Source organism: Centropristis striata, chromosome 4 (genome assembly GCF_030273125.1).
Source record: "Centropristis striata isolate RG_2023a ecotype Rhode Island chromosome 4, C.striata_1.0, whole genome shotgun sequence".
Classification (NCBI taxonomy): domain Eukaryota; kingdom Metazoa; phylum Chordata; class Actinopteri; order Perciformes; family Serranidae; genus Centropristis; species Centropristis striata.
In genome coordinates, this window is record NC_081520.1 from 3,837,604 (window position 1) to 3,858,726 (window position 21,123).

The 21,123-nt window shown below is 42.9% G+C and overlaps 1 protein-coding gene across 1 annotated transcript; it reads left to right on the forward strand.

The window, feature by feature from the left end:
- Positions 1–409: 409 nt before the first annotated feature.
- On the forward strand, positions 410–18,393 carry LOC131970450 (tapasin-related protein-like). The gene is made up of 7 exons (XM_059331846.1): positions 410–532; positions 2,609–2,785; positions 2,862–3,137; positions 14,862–15,164; positions 16,877–17,236; positions 17,334–17,414; positions 18,350–18,393. The coding sequence occupies exons 1-7, from the start codon at positions 487–489 to the stop codon at positions 18,373–18,375; spliced, it is 1,269 nt and encodes a 422-aa protein (XP_059187829.1). The 5' UTR covers positions 410–486; the 3' UTR covers positions 18,376–18,393.
- Positions 18,394–21,123: the final 2,730 nt, after the last annotated feature.

Sequence of the window (21,123 nt, forward strand, 5' to 3'; positions counted from 1 at the left end):
AGCTCTTCATTTCCCCATCAACGAACTGCGCAGAAAAATGGTGAGGTTTTTTCTGTTGGTGACAGATGATCAATTTTCAAGGTCCCTACAGCTATTGCTGTATGGGACCAGTGCTCGGTGCGATTGCCCCGAGGCCCTAATAAAACACGAGAAAGTGGATTTAAAATGAGCAAAAGCACACAGAGTTCTAGGCATTGCTATTTTCATATTTATAGGAGGGTATTCAACCCTACAGGAGAAAATGTGAAAAAACTTGGATGACTCATTCTATCATTACACATATTGCAGTTTAGCATTATACATACATTTGAATAAATAAAATAAAATGCTTTGTCAGTGATATTTACAAACAGGTGACGCGGGGCAGGTAGCTGGCAGCTGAGCAACTTTTTTTTCCTGTGAAGTGAAAGTGAAAGTTTCCCTTCAACTGTGAACAACTCGCTGTGCTCGAGCACTATAAGGAGACATTTCTACTAATGAAGAGTCATGAGTCTGATCTTGAAGATACTTAGTTACCTGTTTCTATCTGCAGGTACGTTTCTGTCTTCAGCTTTGTTATAGATTGTGACATTTTTATAACTTGTGTATCAGACATGAATGATATGACTGCTGTGTCTTCTGTCCGGTTCTGTTTACTACTGTTCTATTCTATTCTTTTATATTCTATTTTATACTGTACTACCCTCTACCGTACTATACTATGCTAATATTATCCCAAACTATACTACACTACACTGTGCTGTAATGTTCAATATAACTATGCAACAGTATGCTGCACAACATTATTAGGGCCTCGGGGCAATCGCACCGAGCACTGGTCCCATACAGCAATAGCCATCTATCAAACTATTCACTTAAATACGAGCACTGAATTCTCTTTTCATGTTTCCAGCTGTGAACTGATGCCAAGAAAATGTGTTGAAATAAAACTATTGGTGACACTGGAAAATACCAAAACAAGAGAGTAGTTCTTCCTTTGAACATTTGAATGAGATTTACATGTGGCATTTCCATGTTTCCTGCTGACTACTTTTATACTGTGGATTTCTTTTTCTTCCTCTTCCGGACGCAATTTCGTCCCGCTACTAGTCCTACAACTTGAAGAGTTGCAGGACAAATGATATCAAGCAAGTCGCGAAAAACTGCCCAAAATTTTGCATTGAAATTAATGGGACGGCCGGAAAAAAAATGAGCGAAAAAGAACAATAATTGGAGATTTTTAAACGTCTACTTCTCCGGCATAATTTCACCTAGAGACTCCATTTAAACTTTAAACAGTAGACACAAGTCTTGTGTATCGGTATATTAATCCACGTTTCGATGGGTCATATAGTTTTTTCTCAATCCCTGTTCAATGACCATGATCTTTTTTGGAGAAATTCTGAGATTATAATGGGTGTGTATTGCACGGAATGTTCGTGTCACAGTGTGTGACATCATCGCCAGAGTGTAGAGGGAGAGAAAAAATTGTCAAAAAATAAATTTGAAAACTGCGCTCCAGGCCGCAAATTCCACTCTACAGAAATAATTTATACATAGAAATGTAGGAAAATTTGTCTTCTCACTCACAATCCTCTGGTAAAGCTGTCAGAGTTATAGTTTGGGCATACGACGCAAAGATGCGCCACCAAAACCACCAACAGCCTCATTGGGTCCCATATTAAAAACGCAGGAAGATTTCGAGAAAAAGGAAGATGGAACAGTTTTTTTAGATCGCTCTAACAAAGCTATTTTTTATTTTTCTTTAAAAAAATCATATGTAGACGTTCAGGAAGAACTCGGGACGCTCAAAGGGAAGTCGGATCAATGATAGGTATTATGGTTTTGCCAAAAATGCTTTCTGTTCGAGGCCAGAAATTCGAGTCTGTCCACCTCTGCTGTCACTCTTTCGGAACATTAACAGCTGCAGTTAATTCTGTTGATTGCTTTGATCTGATTGCCTTTGATCTTTGATGTGATTAGTTACAGATACTCACTCACACACACACACACACACATGCACTAAAGTGCGCACACTCCTCACACATGCATATACATGCTTCATACACACACACACAGGTAACTTTATGCGATTTTCGCTACACACACACACACAGGTAACTTTATGTGATTTTAATTACAAACACACGCACACACACACACACACACACACACAGGTAACTTCATGTGATTTTAATTACACCTATACACACACACACACACACACACACACACACACATTTTGAGGTTAAAGGGCATAGTTTGAAATCTCTGAAGAATCTCATCATAGTGTACACACACCGGCAGTAGCCCCCGTGGCCCTTTCAAAATTTCCCCAGAGGAAATTTTCTAGTTCCTTTCTATACTATACTTCAATATTCTATGCTCTACTAAACTATACTGCATTGTTGTATCTATAACGTGAGATAGGATACTCCAGTAGGCTATACTACACTGTACTATATTATAGTATACTGTGATGTAATATACTCTGTTATAGCATAGTATACCACACTATACTGTCCAATACTGATACAACACTAGACTACAATGTGCTGTACTATGCTATTATACATACATATACTGTACTATGTTAGCTGACTACACTGACTGATTCTGTCTCTTTCAGGTGTGCAGTGTGTCCATCAGGTATCATGGCTGCCCTGTAAGTTCTCTGATGAACATGTGTTTGTGAATAATGACAGTCTCACTGAGGCTCAGCTCATCCATCGACAGGCTATGCTGCAGTTTGGTAAAACAGGAGACGCTCCTGTTAATCCAGATGGTATCACTTTCCTGATCACTGGTAAGACATACTGTGGTTACAGAGTAACAGACTGAGAACAACTGTTTTCTAATGTATGCTATTTTGTCAGGTCTAGGATCTAAGGTGGACCTGCGGCGGTACATAGAGGGAGCAGAAGCAGAGCAGTTGGGGTGTGAGCTGCATAGGTACAGCACAGAGGGCATCCATGTCCGCTGGCCTGTCATGGGGGCGCGGCACTATAACCACTGGTTCAGCTGCACCCTCAGACACACCAAAGGCCTGTTCACAGTCACCAGCATCCTAAGACACCCCTCTGACCAGCCTGCTCCAGGTCAGCAGGACTACCACAAATGGCCTCCCATCGGGGACAAAGAGATACTCACCACAACAGGTAACACTCAACACAATGTCTTTTATTTGAATGATTTTGAGATAAAACTTATATCGTAAGTTTAGATAGTAGTAGAGTAATATAGATTTAAGTATTCAGATCCCTTACTTCAGTAAAAGTATTAACACCACAATGTGAAATTACTTTACTTCAAGTGAAAGTCCTGCCCAAAGCTGAGACTCTTGTGGATTAAATGAGCCCAGTTTTTATTCATGTGTGACGATGCTCCTCCATAGGAGCCCATGAGTGTTACGCAGCACAGATACAGGACTCAAATGCAGCACTCTGGAGGCAGATACAGGGGGTAACCAGTCTTTATTGACAGGCAATGGTTCGGAACATGGGAGTTCAGTCAGGTAAGGCAGGCAAACAATCCAAAGGGATAAGGCAAAGGCAGAGTCCAAAAACAGGCAAGGGTCAAAACCAAAAAGCACACTAGGAAAACGCTGGAGAGTAGGACACATGGTACACTAACAATCTGGCACTGGAGAAAGGGACACAAAGGGTTTAAATAGAGAGTCATCCCTGGATGCTGAGAAGGCCTTTGACAGGGTGGAATGGCCGTATCTGTTTGAGTTACTCCCCAGATTTGGCCTTGGAGAGAATATAATTAAATGGATAAAACTACTATACAGTAACCCTAGTGCAGAAGTTCTGACCAATACCATTATCTCAAAACCTATTAGCCTATCCAGGGGAACACGCCAGGGGTGCCCGCTTTCGCCCCTTCTGTTTGTGCTATCAATTGAACCCCTAGCTTTGACAATCAGATCCCATCCCCTAATCACCGGAGTAACAATTGGACGATATGAACATCGTATTGGCCTTTATGCGGATGATATTGTACTTTTCCTAAAAAATCTGTCACAGTCCTTACCAACGCTCACTAATTTAATAGAGTCTTTTGGGAGTTTCTCTGGTTACAAGGTGAATAACACAAAGTCTAAGATAGTGTTTCTTAGAAAGAATGAAAGGGACAGCCCACCAGCGGTAAATACATTTCAAAATTCGCCTTGCGGCTTTACCTATCTGGGAATAAAAATTACTCCAGACATAAATGACCTGGTTCCAGAGAATTATAATCCTATTTTAACATCTGTATCAGAATCCCTTGAAAGATGGTCAGATCTACCCATTTCTTTAATTGGACGTGTCAATATTGTTAAGATGAATATCCTACCAACATTTTTATATCTGTTCCAATCCATTCCTCTACACTCCCCATCAAATCTATTTAATAAATTGAAAGAATTAATTACTAACTTCATCTGGAATAATAAACGCCCGAGACTCAGACTCACACTGCTTTACTTGCCAAATGAAAGGGGAGGACTCCAAATTCCAAACTTCCTATGGTACTATTGGCCAGCCCAGACTAGAGCGGCCATGTACTGGTTCTTAGACAGTCCTGTTATGCCCTGGGTCACGATAGAAAGATCCACTACATCCCCATTACCTCTAAATCTCTACTTATATGCAGATACTTCGACAAATCTGCTAAAAAGTACCCATAACCCATTTGTCAAAAATACTATTAAGGTGTGGTATAAAGTGCAAGCACACTTAAATGCAAGGTTAGATATGTCAGGTTTCACACCAATATGGGGAAACTGTAGATTTTCTCCAGGCAGAGGTGACCCTGGCTTTAGACTCTGGGCAGAGAGAGGGATTGGCAAAATTATGGATATGTATAACCACAACGGCTTTCTTTATAGCTTTGAGGATTTGCAAAGAAATTATAATATACCTAAAAAGCACTTCTTTAAATATCTACAAATAAGGAACTACATCCTAAAAGCTTCTAAACAATCCCCTCATAAACCCCCTCTTTCTAGTCTGGAAAAGGCTATACTAGATCATCTTCAGGGCCATGGCCAGGTGTCCCTCTTGTATAAAATGATTGTGGATGCATCTAAAGAATCCTCGGACAGTAAAAGATTGGCTTGGTCTAGTGATTTAGATGCAGAAATCTCTCAAGCTGACTGGAAGACGATTTGTCATAATGCACAATGTTATGGCCTCTGAATGCCAAGCTGTTTAATGTTATACTGCCCCCTGTGGAAAAAAGAGTAAATGCAGTCTTAACTCCCATTTAGTTAAGTTTCACTTTCAATTTTGAGAGAAGGAGAGCACATGGCTGGTGCTGGAGACCATTTTCTTTGTCTGTGAGCTGTGGGAGGACTTTATTTTGGTTTTGAAGCCGCAGAAGACCATATCTGTAAGTTTTTATGTTTCATAACTTCATAAATGAAGATTGTGTGTTACAATCATTTTCATAATCACTTTAATTTTGTACATTGTAATAGGCTAATTAGCCATGTATGATACATAATTTAGCCACGTAGCTTAAATGCTAATTTGATTCACTCAAGGTGTTTTCTCTTCTTGTGCATATCAATATTATGTGTACTTACCTCATTCATTATGATTATTTTTCTGTTTGTGTAACTTCGTTTACAAATTTGTATCTTTGGATTGTATTACAGTTTCACATTCGTGACATCTTCAGTAAAGATCAGTGACAACGCCACAGTCCGGTCTATGAGTCTTTTTCTGGGGAGTCTCGATTGTTTGGGCTAGCTGGATAACCACTTCAGCACAAGAGGGAGACCAGCATAGTGAAAAGATATCTTCTCATCGCTTCTGCATGTAAGGACAGCCTGAGTTGGCTACACCACACCACTCACATACGACATCAACAGGAACGTCTCCAGCCTTCAACTAACATGGAGGAGCCCGCACTGGTAGTAGAGGCCGAAGTGCATCATGAACAGGAAAAGGATGATCTAGAGGTACGATCTGAGTGCTCTCATTCATCACGATCATCCTCCAGCTCAAGCGTTAATTTAGCCATAGCAACAGCTCGTGCTAAGGCAAAGGCAGCGGAGGCCAAAGCAGCCTTCGCTCAGAAAGAGGTCGAAATGAAAGTGCAAAGAGCACGAATTGATGCAGAGCTAGCAGCAATGGAGGTTCAAAAAGAAAAAGAAGCAGCCTTTGCTGAAGCAGCTGCGTTGGAGGAAGCGTTAGAAGATAACGATGATTACTTACCAAGACTAAGAGAATCCAAAGCTCTGCCGCCTCAACCAGAACCCAAAGCTTCTCAGCCTCAGTCGAAACAGCCCGATAAACCCATTGGTCACACAGAGCGAACTACGAAGGTCAGTCTGAGGGAAACCCTGGTCAAAGACGAGGAAGACATCTGCCCTGACCCAGCAGACCAGGCCACAGTGATACACCATGACCTGACCTTTCCCAGCAGCAGTCCGAGGAGAACAGTCGGTAAATCATGGCAAGGATATCGTCATAGCCCAAAAGTCAATGCTGACGCAGGAGTGGATCGGAGTTATGATCATTCTGGGTTCAACGACGCTTCTGCCACAGCCGACCTCGCTAAGTTCCTCGCCAGAAGTCAACTTATCACCACAGGACTGACCAAGTTCGATGATAAGGTGGAAAACTACTGGGCATGGAAGTCTTCATTTTCCAATGCTATCCAAGGTCTCGAGTTAACTGAAGCTGAAGAGCTAGACCTGCTTGTGAAGTGGTTGGGGAGAGAGTCCTCGGAGCATGTACGTCGGATCAAATCCGTCCATATCAGGCACCCTGCTGCTGGTCTGAAAATGGCGTGGGACCGTTTAGAGCAATGCTATGGGACACCTGAAGCCATTGAAAGCGCTCTTTTTGCCAGACTGGAGAGCTTCCCGAAGATATCCAGCAGAGATGTACAGAAGCTTCGCGACCTGGCAGACCTGCTATTGGAGATAGAAGCAGCTAAGGAGGATGACTTCCTGCCTGGATTATCTTACTTGGACACAGCCAGAGGAATCCATCCCATCCTCGAAAAGCTTCCGTATCATCTGCAAGATAAATGGACATCCTATGGCTCCAAATATAAGGAACAGTACCAGGTTTCATTCCCTCCATTCGTCGTGTTTGCTAAGTTCATCTCTGATGAAGCTAAAGCCCGAAACGACCCGAGCTTCATCCTTCGTTCATCCAGTCACACTCCCGTCAGGAGAGAGCGTCCCGACGACGGTTACAGTCAAATAAGACAGCGAGTGTCAGTTCACAGGACTCAGATATCGCCTCCAAATCAGGAAGGTAGCCGGTCTCCAACAAGACCAACCGCTGACCTACTTAAGAACTGTCCCATCCATAAGAAGCCGCATCCCTTCAATAGGTGTAGAGGCTTTAGAGAGAAATCTCTTGAAGAGAGGAGACAATACATTAAGGAGAATGCTATCTGTTTCCATTGTTGTGCATCCACAGCCCACATAGCCAGGAACTGCAAAACAGAGATCATATGCACTGAGTGTGGGAGTGACAGGCATATTTCGGCCCTGCATCCAGGTCCTGCTCCCTGGAAACTAAAGCCACCTCAAGCAAATACAGACTATGGCGGGGAGGAGGAAGAGACAAAGGAGGAAGTGTCACCCAGGTGCACCGAGGTATGTGGGGAAGGGATGAGCTCACGTGCCTGCTCTAAGATATGTTTGGTAAATGTGTACCCCAACAGTAGTCGTGGCGCAGCAAGGAAAATGTACGCCATCCTCGATGAGCAAAGTAATCGCTCTCTCGTGAGATCTGAGTTTTTCAGCATCTTCAATGATAACAGTGTTCGGTCTCCATATACATTAAAAACATGTGCAGGCATCACTGAGACCGCTGGAAGAAGAGCATGTGGGTACACAGTCGAGTCGATAGACCAGAAAATCAACTTGCAACTACCTACATTGGTTGAATGTGAGGAGATCCCTGACAACAGATCAGAAATACCTACCCCCAATGCAGCTTCCCATCACAAGCACCTCAAAGCCATTGCAAGCGAGATTCCTCCTCTAGACCCTAATGCAAACATCTTGCTGCTGTTGGGAAGAGACATTCTCCGTGTCCATAAGGTGCGCAAGCAGATTAACGGTCCACACAATGCCCCATTTGCCCAGAAACTGGACCTGGGGTGGGTGGTCATAGGGGATGTATGTCTTGGTAAAGCCCACAAACCATCTACAGTGAGCAGCTTGAGGACGTGTATTCTTGAGAGTGGCCGTCCGAGCTATCTGCCTCCCTGTGAAAGTCACCTTCAGGTCAAAGAAAACTTCAATTGGTTGGCTCATCAAACACTTCATCAAACGCATCCCATCCCACTCAACACAAAGATTCCCAACGGTGAAGACATGGGCGAATCAGTCTTCGTGTGCACCAAGAATGACAGCAAGCTCGCTCCATCTATCGACGAACAGAGATTTATACAGATAATGGACAGAGAGGTTTTCAAGGACAGTGCAAACAGTTGGGTAGCTCCTCTGCCCTTCCAGACGCCTAGGAGACGGCTTCCCAATAACAGAGGATATGCTCACAAACGACTTAAAACACTCTGCAACACTCTTGAGAAAAACCCTGAAATGAAGGCACACTACTTGGACTTCATTCAAAAGATGTTGGATAACGACCATGCAGAATTGGCCCCGGTACTGCAAGATCACCAAGAGCGCTGGTACCTTCCGTCTTTCGGTGTGTACCACCCCAGAAAGCCCGGCAAGATCCGCATCGTTTTTGATTCAAGCGCTCGTTACGACGGAGTCTCTCTAAATGATGTCCTTCTTACCGGGCCGGACCTTAACAACAGCCTTCTGGGGGTGCTAGTGAGGTTCAGGAAGGAACAGGTGGCTGTAACAGGGGACATTGAACATATGTTCCACTGTTTTGTGGTAAAAGAGGAACACAGAAATTATTTACGTTTTTTGTGGTTCAGAAACAACGACATGAACAGCGACATCGTGGACTACCGCATGAAAGTCCACGTCTTCGGCAACACTCCATCCCCGGCCGTCGCCATTTATGGCCTGAGGAGGGCTGCCAGAGAGGAAGAAGACAGCTATGGAAGTGATGTCAGGAGGTTTGTAGAAGAGGATTTCTACGTGGATGATGCATTGAAATCTTTCGCCACAGAGGAAGAGGCCATCTCTGTTCTCCAACGTGCTCGAGAAGCCCTTGCACTCTCCAATCTTCGGCTTCACAAGATAGCCTCCAACAGTACTGCTGTGATGGACGCCATCCCCACCGACGATCTCGCTAAGGACGTTCAAAATCTGGACCTGTCGAAGGATGAGCTGCCCTTACAGTGCAGCCTAGGTGTTTGTTGGAACCTCATCACAGACACGTTCACTTTCAGAGTTCAGGTCGATGACAAGCCATTCACACGTAGAGGTGTCCTCTCGGTGGTGAACAGTATTTTCGATCCTCTTGGGTTCATCGCACCCGTGACAGTACAGGGGAGGTTTCTTCTTAGGCAGCTGTCATTGGAAGTAGGAGAATGGGACTCTCCTCTCCCTGATGATAAGAGAGCAGAATGGGAGAAATGGAAAGCTTCACTCCAGCATCTGCAGGAGCTGCAGATCCCTCGATGTTACTCCACTATCTCTTCTGCCAACGCCAAGTCAGCAGAGCTGATCATCTTTGCTGATGCTTCAGTCAAGGCAATCTCAGCTGTTGTTTACTTGAAGGTTACCAACCACGACGACGAGTCCAGCGTGGGGTTCGTCTTTGGAAAATCGAAGCTCGCACCTGTGAGAGAGACTACCATACCACGCCTCGAGCTCTGTGCCGCTGTTCTCGCAGTGGGTATTGCAGAGTTCGTGGTAAGTGAGCTGCACCTGACGATTGACTCCGTCACATTTTTTACAGACAGCAGAATCGTTTTGGGCTACATACACAATGAGACAAGGAGGTTTTATGTGTATGTGAGTAACCGGATCGAACGGATTCGACAGTCAACGTCTCCAGAACAATGGAGATATGTTCCATCTGAGCAGAACCCTGCAGACCATGGGTCAAGATCAGTCGCAGCTGCACTCCTCGCAAACACAACATGGTTGACAGGGCCACCTTTCCTGTCAAAGCCCCTCCCTTCATCTTCACCGTCTGAGGTGTCATTTGACCTTGTCGATCCGGCAGTAGACGCAGAGATACGTCCTGTAGCGTCTGTGCACATCACTCAAGCTTTTAAAGGTCAGTTGGGAGTGAAGCGATTCGAACGTTTCTCAAGTTTGAGATCACTTGTCAGAGCAGTTGCACATCTGAAGCACATTGCCCATTCCCATGCCCATCCAACTGGCGAGAAGAGCTGCAAAGGGTGGCATCTATGCAGAAAAGGTTCTACCGTGGAAGGTCAGGAACAGGCTAAAAGGCTTGTGATCAAGAGTGTCCAACATGAAGTTTATGCTGAGGAGATAAGATGCATCTCAGAGAAGAGAAATCTGCCAACACGCAGCAGTATCAGAGTCCTGAATCCAGTCTTGGACAGTGATGGACTCCTCCGAGTAGGAGGACGGATATCTCGTTCTCAGTTGACCTTAAGTGAGGTAAACCCCCTTATCATTCCTGGTCACCACTACCTTGCCACACTGATCATACGACACCACCACGAGATGGTCAAGCACCAAGGTAGGCATCTCACAGAAGGTGCCATCCGCTCAGACGGGTTGTGGTTGGTTGGAGGGAAGAGACGCATCCAGAGCTTCCTCTTCAAATGCGTCATCTGCAGGAAACTTCGGGGTAAGACGGGTCAACAGCAGATGTCAGATCTGCCAGCCGAGAGGCTGCAGGCAGCACCCCCCTTTACTTACGTTGGGCTTGACATCTTTGGACCGTGGGAAGTGTCTGCAAGGCGCACTCGGGGCGGTCATGCCAACAGCAAGAGGTGGGCGGTGCTGTTCACATGTATGTGTGTGAGAGCAGTGCATATTGAAGTTGTCGAGTCCATGACCAGCTCCAGCTTCATCAATGCACTCAGGAGATTCTTCTCTCTTCGAGATGCACCAAAACAGATCAGGTCAGATCAGGGTACCAATTTCATCGGCGCCTGTAAAGAGTTGGACATGGGTGTACCCAACACACAACTGGACAAGTACCTTCAAGAACAAAAATGTAGCTGGATATTCAACTCACCTCACTCGTCCCACATGGGTGGGGCATGGGAACGCCTCATCGGTGTGGCACGACGCATACTGGACTCCATGTTCTCGCAGTTGAAGTCTCCTCATCTCACCCACGAGGTCCTCACCACACTTCTGGCAGAGGTGTGCGCCATCATGAATGCGAGGCCACTTGTTCCTGTTTCATCTGATCCAGAGTTCCCACTCGTGCTCACACCAGCTATGCTGTTGACGCAGAAGTCGGGCACTGTCCCTCCTCCCCCCTCTGAGTTTGGTAAGGCAGAGCTGCTGAGACAGCAGTGGAAGCAGGTTCAATCCCTCGCCAACACATTCTGGGAGAGGTGGCGCCGCGAATATCTCTCCACGCTGCAAACTAGAAGGAGATGGCCTGACAAGAGACCCGACTTGAAGGAGGGCGATGTCGTCCTCATGAAGGATCTTCAAGTGGAAAGAAATGAATGGCCAATGGCTGTTGTGACAAAGACATTCCCAAGTGCAGATGGACGCATAAGAAAGGTGGAAGTCAGAGTCATTCGTCAAGGTACACCCAAGGTTTTCTCCGGGCCAATCACGGAACTCATTCCCCTTTTGTCCCCATCATGCTCAGATGGCATAATTTAGGTTCTCATTGTGACGTCCCTATGGACGCCAGGCGGGGAGTGTTATGGCCTCTGAATGCCAAGCTGTTTAATGTTATACTGCCCCCTGTGGAAAAAAGAGTAAATGCAGTCTTAACTCCCATTTAGTTAAGTTTCACTTTCAATTTTGAGAGAAGGAGAGCACATGGCTGGTGCTGGAGACCATTTTCTTTGTCTGTGAGCTGTGGGAGGACTTTATTTTGGTTTTGAAGCCGCAGAAGACCATATCTGTAAGTTTTTATGTTTCATAACTTCATAAATGAAGATTGTGTGTTACAATCATTTTCATAATCTCTTTAATTTTGTACATTGTAATAGGCTAATTAGCCATGTATGATACATAATTTAGCCACGTAGCTTAAATGCTAATTTGATTCACTCAAGGTGTTTTCTCTTCTTGTGCATATCAATATTATGTGTACTTACCTCATTCATTATGATTATTTTTCTGTTTGTGTAACTTCGTTTACAAATTTGTATCTTTGGATTGTATTACAGTTTCACATTCGTGACATCTTCAGTAAAGATCAGTGACAACGCCACAGTCCGGTCTATGAGTCTTTATCTGGGGAGTCTCGATTGTTTGGGCTAGCTGGATAACCACTTCAGCACAAGAGGGAGACCAGCATACACAATGTCAGACTATTAACACCAGATTGAAACTATTACAATTTAAATGGATTATGCGCACATACATCACTCCTGCCCTGTTACATCGCTTTGATAACAATAATCCTGATTTCTGTATTAAATGCAGCCAAGAAGAAGGAACATTATTACACTGCCTATGGAGTTGCCCCAAAATTAAAAACTTCTGGGAAAAGGTCATACAAACTACATCTGATATTATCTCAATCAAACTGCCTTTCTGCCCTCGGGTATTTATCCTAGGACTACTTTCAGCAGAGTTAGGAGTGTCAGGTGCAAATAAAAAGATTGTCATTTTGTGCTCACTTCAGGCTAAACACTGTATAGCAACTTCCTGGAAGAGCACTGAATCTCCCACAGTTAAACATTGGTTTAACAGTCTTTCCAATGTTCTAGCCATGGAGAAGTTAACCTATGCCACCAAGGGGAAAATACAGAGTTTTTTTAAGTTATGGGGACAATTTATTGAATATCTTGAAAGTCACCGATCAAGATGTTGAACACTTGAAAAGGACAATGAAGTGTATATGTGTGCATAAAGAAAATGTAATATTCAAAACAGCAGCTACATAGGAAATACAGGGTTGTAATTGTTATTATTATTATTATTATTTTTTTTGTATCTATTGGTTTTTTGTTTTACTTTGTTTTGTTCTTTGTTTTAGTGGTAATTTGTCTTGTCTGTTTTGTTTTGTTTTGTTTTTTATCTAAGAATGTGGGTATGTAAACCGTCATTAATGTATGTGTCATGTTAATTCTAAAAACACAATAAATATAATAAAAAAAAAAAAAAAATAGAGAGTCAATGAGGTGATGAGACACAGGTGTGTGATTAGGGGGGCGGGGGCCACCATCAGGTGGGAAAGCTGGAGCCTGGAGTAGACAGAGGAGGGGATGACTGTGACAATGAGAGCATTTCTTGAAACTTGGCAAAATGAGCTGCTGTGACCTCGAAGATAATCAAAGCCTCATGAAACTTTACAACCAAAATTAGAGACTTTTTTTTACACTAGATATTTTTCTACGTTGTTGCAATGCTCTTGTTGTAATATTCTGGAGTGTTTTGGTTTTTTAACCATTTTAATCCATTCTCAATAATGAAAAATGGCATAATTCAGCACCAAATGTGTGTGACAAATGATATCTACCCAAAAATTGCTGCAACAACTTATTAGACATAGTTTAGGATGGTAATAGACTTCAGAAAGCCAAACATTAATGTTCTGACTAACTGATTAATCAGTCAATCGAGAGACTGATCAGAACAATTTGACACACAGTGCTGAGCTGCATCTCAAATTAATCTTCAGATCCCAAGATTTCAGATGATGTACACCACTTCTACATGGTATTTATTGACCTGCTATCTCCCCTGTTGGGCCTCGCAACGGGGCATCAAATATGTTGGGGTATCTGGTTACATATGCCAATTGCCTCCATCACGGGTCACCAAAAATGTTGGGAATTAAGGATGGCTCTTTTATAAATCAATGATGACCTTGCACAGGGCATCAAATATGTTAATAAAAGGGCGTTATCATAAATGCTATCCCTCCCATGAGGATACCAAATATGTAGGTATGAACCTGAGTGACACTTGTGTGGATCTCACGGTTAAAAAGTGTGGTTAGATGGCTATAAGAATTAATAATTATCATAAATAATTATTAATTATAAGAAATTATATGACTTTGATTGTAACACGGAAATCAGATAAATATACTTAAAACACACATATAAACCACATCATTAATGACAGGTCAACTCCTTTATACTAAAGTCCTTGTTGATTGCTTATCTAAGCCAAGTTACATTACTCACGAATCCAGTTGAAAAGGAGGGGAAATCCTTTTTCAGTGGCGGGCGTGGAAAGAAGGAAGTTGAGTTGAATAATTTGCCGTCTTGCAAATTAAGTTGCTGGTTGTCCTTGTTGTTGAAGTGGAGCTTTCTCTGGCAGTTGCAATGAACTTTGTGTTCATTAATGCAACTTTGGTGCACAGAGAAGGTCAGAGTTGCAGTTATAGAGAGAGAGAAGAGAGGGAAGACTGGCCCCCTTATAGCAGACCAGTGAACCTCCTGTAGGGTCAAGGTCTGGGAGGGAAGTTCTTGAGAGGACACAAAATGGCGCTGACCTGCCATTTTGTGAGTTGACTTGAAAGTTGTTTAATTTAGTCTACAAATGTTAAAGTCCACAAATGAACCCAAGATTCACCTGTGGTACGATTCCAACACGCCCTAAAAATCAACTGCCCATAACTACCAAATTTCTATAAAATGAGGCCTAACAAATTTGTCTTTAGGGGTTTACAGTCTGTATAGCATACAGCACCCTCTGTTCTTTGATCCTCACTTTTGGACGAGGTAAAACTCTTTAAAAAAGTGGAGGGTTCCCCCTCCCAGGACAAAAAGACCATATGTCAGTTTAATGGAAGCATGTTTTATTTCTTATACCTAACCATACTGTATCTCTGCATGCCTCTGTCTTGTCATATCTGCATCTGTAGTCGCCATGGTCATTAAAACACGGACTCCATCAGTGAGAGCAGGCCTGGGCTCACAACAGAAGCTCCACTGCCAGTTTGCTGTTGACCACAAAGGACCAGACATCACTGTTGAGTGGCACTTGAAACATCGTGGAGAGAAAAGATCACAGATCCAGGGGACTGGAGTTGGGCTGAGGGGCCTGGCAGGCGGGGATGCTTCCTATACCCGCCTAGTCACCAATATGAGCAGTGAAGGGACGTACAGCTGTTCAGTGTCAGTGAATCCAGTGTCGGTCAGCGTGGATATAAATCTGCAGATCCAAGGTGAGGAAGATCCAAAGACACTGTCAAACAGTCACTCTGATATTTTGGGCTATTAATTGTCTCATTTTGATGAAAAAAAAGTATTTTCTGCACGAAAACGTCTGAAACGCTCTGTTTTAGCGCCCGTCTCTTTAAAGCCCTCTCCCGAAAAAGCCCAGTCTGCTATGATTGGTCAGTGTTTTTTAACTAATCCTCACACATATGCCTAGCGAGGTGACATGTGCGAAGTGCAGGATTTGAGAAAATTTGGGGTCAACCAAACATTTCACCTCATGTAAAGTTAGGCAGTTGTCTAAAAGTGCTGAGTCATGGTTGAGGAGAATTGGTGATAAAACACAACGGTAGTATGTAGAGACAGAGGTCCCTAAAACAACTTGAGCTAAATGCATTCAGAAATAGAGAAAACCAGATGGAGATCTATTGATGAGATCTGAAGATGTCGTAGCAGCAGGTGGCTTTCAGAAAGCTAAATGTACAAAATAACAACATGCAAGAAGCAAGAAATTAACACAAGGGATGATATGTAGTGGGCTAATTTATCGTTTCAGTCAAAAGCAACAAAGTCACATGGGTGCAAAAAGTGCAGGATTGCAAGATTGTATGTGCAATTGCACAGCTGATCAAGGCCACATAAAAGTAAAAAAAACTCTGCCAACAAAACACAACTCCCCGACTTGCTTCAAAAAAGTGTCAGCTCTTTTTCTCACATATTCTTTCTGTGGCGAGTGGGACTCAGACAGTAATTATTAAATCCTGCCAACAACGCCAAGTGTGGCGAGTGGAATTCAGACAGTAATTATTAAATGCTGTCGACAACGCCACCCAGAGGCGTAATTCCCCCAGGAAATTTTACCTGACCCTTTACAAACACCAAAGGTCACACAGGTTCCTTTAAGCATAGACAGAGACAGATCCAACTTATACAAAAATGTATTAACAAAATAGGTTTTTCTTTTTCTTTTCTTTAAAATGACATCATCACTATTATAAAACCATGCGACTGTAGTCAGTGTCTACTGTATAATCAAGGGCTAGTGGAGCAACGCTGGGGGCTCACCGGGGGAGGGGACACATCAAAGGAAGCGGGAAGGGTCCAAAACCAAAGCAAACCATACAAAACCACACGTGAGGTAAAAGAAATCAAGTCACCCCAATGCAACCCGCTCCTGCCCAACAGAGGAAACACAGTCAGTACACAGACCAGAGGGTTACAACAGAAACAAAATCAAAAATACATCCCCAAAAGTAAAATGAAATCCCACCCAATCACAATAAACAATCAAATGTAAACCCAACAGAATATTCACCATGAGGTGTAAGCCTAAATGCTCCAAAGGAAAGAAAGAAACAAAACAAACAAGAAACCCAGTTAGGGATGACTGAAAATAAATTTAACACAACAGGATAAATTCACACAAAGGTTACTTCCACAGGTTACTGTGGAAGTAACCTTTGCCTCTAGACACAAACAAAGCATATAAGGCTGCTGTCTGAATCCCTCAAATATTGTTTTGATTGACTGATTTGATTGATGTTAGTCTACTCTATAAACTGTCAGAAAGCATTAAAGCTGTCTATAGAAGTAACTGTCCCATTTATAAACATAGTAGACTTTGCATGCAGCATTTGCAGCTGGAGTCAAACTCATCAGAAACCTCTTGCTGAAAATGACTTGAGAATTCTGATTACATTTTATTCTTCCCTGTCCTCAGAGCCTCCCCGTGTCTCCCTCAGCACTGGATCCACTCTGTCACTGCTGGAGGGCGAGCTCCAGAGGGTTTCCTGCTATGCGGAAGGTTACTACCCTCTGGATGTGAAGATAGTTTGGTACGTGCAGGACCCACCAGTGTCGGACCAGAGGGTGGGAGCCCCTCTTCCCAAGCTGCTGGAGAACGTTCTTCAGTCCAGCCACAAAGTGAAATGGGACAAGAACTGGGACAAGACCTACTCGCTGACGGCTTTCTTCTACCGCCGGGCTTCACTCAGGGACTCAGGGAAACAGTTCACATGCAGCGTCTCCCACCAGTCCCTGAGAGTTCCCATCAAAAAGAGCTTCATCCTGACTGTAGAGGGTGAGTGGAGTCATTGTTCTGTAGTACTGTCAGCTACCACACTGTGGCAGCAGAGGAACAGATCTGACACCTAAAATCACCTGTTTTCTTCTCTCAGATCCAACCAGACGGATTCTTAAGCTCTCTATTGGCGGCTCTGTGGTCACATTGATGGTCTTCCTGTATTTGTTTCGTGCACGTGAGTGTGGAGTCAATCATACAAGAGTTTGGGACTTGATTCATTGTGACTCAATAGGGATCTTTTTGTGCAGGGCTGATTTCCAGGTTTAACAAGTGACATAGTAGTAATGATTGACAGCGATGCAGAGTTAAATGGCATTGTCACACACTGGGTGGGAGGGAGGAGATGTTGATGGGCTAAACAAACGTCAGACTTTCACCCAGAAAGGTTTGTGTCAAAACAAAAGTGAACGACTTTTTACGTGACTTCAGTGGCTCACTTTACCCTCGTAACTTCCTCCACTGGCTCCCCATCCGTCACCGCATTGACTATAAACTTCTTCTAACTGTCTACAAATCCCTCCATGGTCTGGCCCCTACATACCTGTCTGACCTTCTGCACCACCACACCCCCTCCAGAGCTCTACCGTCAGCTGACCAGCTGCTGTTGGAGGTGCCCAGGTCCAGACTAAAAACAAGGGGCGACAGGGCGTTTTCAGTAGAAGCCCCCAGACTCTAGAACTGCCTCCCCCTCCACATCCGTGCAGTGCAGTCCCTAGATGTTTTTAAATCTCACTGAAAAAGCCACCTCCTTTCTCTTGCGTTATACACTCACTGGCCACATTATTAGCTAGCAAGGTGTTCCTAATAAAGCGACACATGGTGCAGCAGTTTGTGAAATACTCACACCAACAACCATGCCACGTTCAAAGTCACTTAAATCTCCTTTCTTCCTCATTCTGATGCTCACTTTGAACTTCAGCAGCTCGTCTTCACCAGGTCTACATGTCTAAATGCATTGAGTTGCTGCCATGTGATTGGCTGGTTAGAGATTTGCAATAACAAGCATTTAAATTAGGTGTACTTGTTTTATTCATAATCACTGATAATATGATTTTGGCATATGAAATGTTGATGCTTGGAAAAAATAATTGCCATTTCTTTTCTTCACAGGAAGAAAAACAGCAAGTTTGATTTAACCATCGCCATTGTGTGTGTGTGTGTGTGTGTGTGTGTGTGTGTGTGTGTGTGTGTGTGTGTGTGTGTTCTGGACTGAAGAAGCTACACGGAGCTGCCATGAAAGACTCAGCAGACAAACTCAAAACAGCAGTAAGGCAGCCTGTCCTCCTCACTCCTCCCTTATACATTTTCTGTTTTAGGATGTCTCAGATGTTTGATTTGTGTTTGTTTTAATTTAAGAGGAATTTTGGTTTAAATGAAACTGAATGTTTTTTTTTCATATTTATTGTTACACTGATTTTGCTCATGCTAAAATCTTGATGTTAAGGTAAATGATTGATCTTCTGTATGAACACTGTTAAACTGATGAAAATGAAGCCGTCCCAGTTTAAAATCACATCATAAAATACTCTTAGCTAGACCCCGACAGATATTAGATTCTTCAGACCGGTGCCGATACTGATATGGTCGCTGATATTGTAATTTTTTGAGCTGGAATGAAAATAGACCTTTTTAAGTAGATTGTGCACTGACCAGAGAGATACTTTCATAAACATAAAACTTTACTAAGTAAAAAAAAATAGATAACACTATTTCTAAATCATGGCAAGCAACATATTCTGTATTATAAATTGTGTAAAAAAGATTTTTTTAATGGAACATATCAGACATATACACTGATCAATAGGCCAATATCAACCGATAATATCTGTCAACTGATATATCTGTTAGGGTCTACTCTTAGCACGATGGAGCGATGCTTTTACAACTCGGTGGTGGTGAAGCACAAAGAAATATAAATAGAAAGTCCTACTTGTCGTTGTATAACAGCCAATATCATGTCTTCAAACTGGAGTCTTAAAGGGGCTTTAGTTTCTAGTTTGGATTTCTTAGCATAATACGATCTTTGCAAAAAGTGCATGCTAAGGTAATTAGTGTAGGGGGTGAATATTTAATCTTCAATCTGCTGTGTAGCATAAATTCTGTAGAGTATTGATGAATCAGCGCTGGGGTGTGTTTTAATGCATTTCTTTTGGTTTGTATATGTGTAATGTGTAATATGTGTTGTGTAATAGCCAATAATGCTCAGGGCCCTCAATATGTTGTTGTTGTTGTTGTTGTTGTTTTTTTTTTTAAATAAACACTTTTTTGGTTCGCACCTAACCTCTGCCTCAAGTCTCCTGTATTTCCAAGCCAGCCGCTTTGCAGCCATTCTAACAGACAAAGACTAGTACAAGAAATAAAAAATATATACTAAAGGCTAGCCTGGCTAACACCAGACTATATCACAGATGAGATCTAGTCTGGATACCACATATTCATTTTTCCGTGGAGGAGGCGTGGTTTACAATCGTCCGGAGCCGTTTATTGTTCGAGGAAGCATCGAGGAAAAAGATGATTGATGTTAGCCAGACTAGCCCATCTCTACTTTGGGACTAAAATGCTCAATTCTGCTTCTGCAACGTTTTTCTGCAGCATGTTCTGGCTCTGGCTGCTCTATAGTTTCAGCTCACAGTCTACCAGCAGAAACTCTCTTTGGATCTAGCTGTAGACAGTGTTCTAGATAGTTTAGAGCCAAAGTTTATTTTAAAAGAACAACGTTTGACTTTACACTCCTGTTTCACCACCAAAAAGGATGTTTTAGCCTTGCTTCCGACAGGATTTGGCAAAAGCCTAATCTACCAACTAGCCCCGCTACCGCTCGCTGCTGTAACGCCGGTGGACAGCAGAGCCGCCGAGAGACCCACAGCAGCTCGTCTATTGACCATAAAATCAGTGGATGTGTTTTGCTGAATGACATGAGGGGGAAATAAGGAATAAAAATAAATACTCTTGCAGAAAACGAGAACTGGAGAAGCAAAGCAGCAAGCAACACTCTCTCACAGACACACACACACACACACACACACACACACACCAACACACCCTTTAGACTGTGAGCTGAAACTGCAGAGCAGCCAGAACATGCTGCAGAAAAACGTTGCAGAAGCAGAATTGAGCATTTTAGTCTCAAAGTAGAGATGGGCTAGTCTGGCTATGTAAACATCAGTCGTCTTCTTCCTCCAATTTCTGTCACTCTACATACGTCATCTGGTATAACTGATATGATTGGCTAAGAGCTACATACAGACGCTTATGAGAGACATTTGTAGCGCCCAATTAACGGCTCTGGAGGATCGTAAACCACGCCTCCTCTACGGAAAAATGAATAGGTGGTCTCCAGACTATATCTCATTTGTGATATAGTCTGGTGTTAGCCAGGCAAAGACCTTTTTGCAGTTCGAAATTAAATCGAGCGCCCAAGGCAGTATGGGTATACCCAGGCTAACTAAAGGCAATAACACACTAAAAATGCACAGTGGATTTAAAATGAGTGCAAGTACACAGTTAGTTGCTATATTCAAGTTTATTGGAGGATGAACAGAATGAAAAAATAGTGTCATTGTTATTGCACAGAGTTGGAACATTGTATGTGTAAAAAGTAAACATATTGAATGCATAGTACACCTGTGATATATTTTATTTATGGATAAAATAATTAAATTGAGGGGAAATCAATTTGCCATCTCTTCCTCTGAGACTTTTGATTTCATTAAAGGTGCAATTAGCAATATTTGGCTAGATTTATAATTTAAAACATCCTAAAGATGGACAAACATTATGTCAGAGACAGCTCTATATTATGTTACAGACAGTGGTGGAATGTAACTAAATACAATTACTTAAGTACTATTCTTAAGTACAACTTTGAGGTCCTTTACTTAGTA